The sequence below is a fragment of the Austrofundulus limnaeus genome, unplaced genomic scaffold, assembly GCF_001266775.1.
Source record: "Austrofundulus limnaeus strain Quisiro unplaced genomic scaffold, Austrofundulus_limnaeus-1.0 Scaffold277, whole genome shotgun sequence".
Classification (NCBI taxonomy): Eukaryota; Metazoa; Chordata; class Actinopteri; order Cyprinodontiformes; family Rivulidae; genus Austrofundulus; species Austrofundulus limnaeus.
In genome coordinates, this window is record NW_013952679.1 from 365,697 (window position 1) to 369,152 (window position 3,456).

The following is a 3,456-nucleotide window of genomic DNA, read 5'->3' on the forward strand; positions in this document are numbered from 1 at the left end:
GTCTAAAGACATGATTAGAGGTGGCTTCAGGCAGGCGCGTGTCCCATATACAACTGTGTGTTGTACTGAGTGAAATGACTGAAAAGGAACTAAAAGGAACAGCAACTAATCTGCTGACTATCTAAAAGGTTAACCTCTTCTGTCATTGTGACATATGGTGCATTCACAGACCAGAAATATAATGAATATTTAGCTGTTTTACCAGATGATCGAGCTGAAAACTGCCCATGAAAAGCCATTTCTTTGGTGCATCTCTGAAAAGCCCTTCATGCAGCTCTGATGAATAAATAATAACCTTGATGTAAATATTTAATTGCAKCAGAATAAACCTAAACATGGTGGGCTGTAAATATACACCCAGGTTCTTCYTTGGGCTCTCTCAGCAAATCATATGAGAGTTTTTAGACGCATCATTATTATTTGATGCGCTCATTATTAGAAACCTAGTGATGACTCAGCGTGGCTGGGAGCAGCTGTGAACTGTCCTCCTTCCTCTGCCTAGATGAGTCCATGCAAAAGCTGTTTGAAGGAGGAAAGGGCAGCGTCTTCCAGAGGGTCCTGTCCTGGATACCATCCCACAACCACCAGCTGCAGCTGGCTGGGGCTTTGGCCATCGCTAACTTCGCCCGCAACGGTAAGGTTTGTCCCTCCACCAGAGGCAAGAGCAGATAAGAKTAGGAAAGCAAACACTGAAGAGATACATTTACATTGTTGTGCTGCATAAATAAAGGAGGGAGCTGGTTTAAATCTGATTATAACTCAGTTCTACAAATATTGAGCTGAAATTTGATAAAACTAGTCATTCACATTATGTTAAGCTGAGTGTGACATCACATGAGATTCAACTTCATTTTAGTAACTGTTATGACTGTTTCCCGTCATAAAACAATCTTTGTTTAAAACTCTAGTATAAACTCTGGCATGAGATGGGCAGTCCTTCAAGGAGAACCAGAATTATATTTACAAGAATGGGTCCTGGAATATGTAGTTAAATAAAATAATCAAATTTCTCTTAGACCAATGAGGTGTTGGACATAGCAGAACCAAATGATTGGTCACACTCRTTAAATAAATACACTGAGGAATTTTGTGTTTGGAAATCAGACATTTGAATTGTGGTTTAATGCAGAGTAAAAATATATTTAGAACCAGTCACAGAATCCCACTGTGCTGAGGCTTTTATCATGCCTTCTAAGCAAAAAAAATCAGGCAGTTCTGTTTGAAGAAACACTCACAGTGGTGGGCTCTATTCCTCTAATAGTGGAATTAGCTTCTTATAAGCAGATTTTTTTTCTCTAACTCTGGAAATGGTTTTGCGGACCGTTTAGTTTCTGCTGAATTAGGTTCAGCTAACTTTAAGTCAGCTAAAATTTTCACACGTGTTAAACTTCTGCTTTTATGCCATTTGTCCTAAATTACAAGCAGTGCTGGATGTGTCAGGCACAGAGCATGTAGCATCTTTAGCAGCTAAACTTCAAAAACTAACGTCAAAAGAAATAAAATAAATTGCTTATTTTATTTAGTATTATTTTAGTTACTTATAATATTTAAATTGACTATAAGATATGGTAGAGAAAATATTCACTATTTGTTCTTTGACTAACCAAACGGTATTTATAAAATTACAGTTGCAATCAAAACACGCTTTTATTCTGAAAGGGATATACTGGATATATCACAAGTTAGACAGAGCTCTAACTCTGGCTTTGATTGGCCAATTAGCCACAGATGATCCCACCCACCTTCAAATTAAACCAATAGAAAACGGACAATAGGTGTCAGTCCCACCATCTTCAACTGGAAGGAGATGGAGGCTGACAGTCATCTTAGTGGTTASCGTTAGCTTCAACTAGTTTTTATCTGTTTAGTAGTTTTAGCATTAGTGGAGCTAAAATTCTTGTTTAGCTGGTTAGTGGTTAGTGAACCAAATTAGCTAGCTGTGCCCACTAAGATCCAACTTATGCTCACTAAGGATGCTGATATTGGAGTAACTTTTGGGTAGGACTAATTTCAGACCCCTCAGCTCAAACTCATTTACAGAAAAATCATAGATGTGKAGAATATTCCCAACATCTTCCTTCACCAAAGCTATGCTGAAAAACATCTGTCACATTCAGACTGCTTACCTTTTTAAAATGTCTATTTTTGCTCTTACAAGTGTAAGACAATAAATTAATGAATTAATACTTTATTCATCCTCTGAAGAAAATTATTTACCCACAAGCTGTACCTTTGTTTGAATAGTAAAATAAAATGTTGATCTAAGTAGAAACGGTTGAGTTTAGCAGCCCGTACCAAACTCAAGCTGTGTTTTAAACTGTATTTGTGTTTTTGTTTAGATGGAAACTGCATTCACATGGTGGACACTGGAATTGTACAGAAGCTTCTGGAACTGTTAGATCGCCACGTTGAAGAAGGAAACGTTACTGTCCAACACGCTGCGCTGAGCGCCTTGAGGAACCTGGCTATACCTGGTGAGTTGTCTGCTCTGACCTCTACCTGCAGCTTCACAAAGCAGCTGCTAATGATTCTCTAATGTAAACACCCACCAGTCAGCAGGTGTGAGAGGTTTTCACTTTGTTGTGTCAGATCTATGTGAGATCAGTTTAAATAAACAAACATGTCAGTGACACAAATCTAGTCTGTGTGTTTGATATGACTCCATGTTCATCACTGACTTATGTCATTTTAAAGTACCCGACTAAAGTCAAAGAAAATATCTTTATATTTAGGAAACTTGACATAATACATGATTTAACACATTTTGTCATAACTGACAGATTTTCTTGTGAACTTGTCTCAGACAAAATGAAACAGGAAGTGACATCAAAGTGGAATTATAAATGGTAAATGGACTGTACTTATATAGCGCATTTCTATCCAACCAGGATACTCATARTGCTTCACACTATCTGTGTCCTCATTCACTCAGCTCTCTATTTGTAGGTCTCTMCAAAGCTAACATGAACAATCATCTATAGAGACTAATCAGTGCCAATCACATTCATACACTGATGGGACACAMATCAGAGGTATTAGGGGTGAAGTGTCTTGCCCAAGGACACAACAACTGAGACAGCTGGACGGGGGATTGAACCGGCGACCTTCTGGTTCCATGACGACTCCCCTAACCACTCTGCCACAGCCACCCCAATTATTTAAAAATGAACTTTCTGATCTTTGTTTATTGAAGCAATATTAACAATAAAGATACATCAGATTCTTCTTTACAGTCTTTGATTTTAGTTATTGTACCAATTCTCTGTTCACATGCAGACATTCCCCTTTGACATCACTTCCTGTTACTTCACATGCAAATATCTTAACTGTTCTTCTCAGCTACGTGACTTTTTTTTTTGCAATGTTATTAATATTATCTTCAGTGTTGCACATAACATTTTTGGTCTGGTTCTCAGGGGAGAACCTAGGGTTGTTGCTTGGTGCTCACTCATATTT

The 3,456-nt window shown here is 38.0% G+C and overlaps 1 protein-coding gene across 1 annotated transcript in view; it reads left to right on the plus strand.

Moving 5' to 3' along the window:
• rap1gds1 (RAP1, GTP-GDP dissociation stimulator 1) overlaps positions 1-3,456 on the plus strand; it is a gene marked incomplete in the record, with an annotated part of 77,214 nt that overhangs the window by 61,197 nt on the left and 12,561 nt on the right. Inside the window, 2 exon segments of the mRNA XM_014021072.1 lie at positions 503-634; positions 2,340-2,474. Of these exon segments, the coding sequence (XP_013876526.1) occupies positions 503-634; positions 2,340-2,474 (267 nt within the window).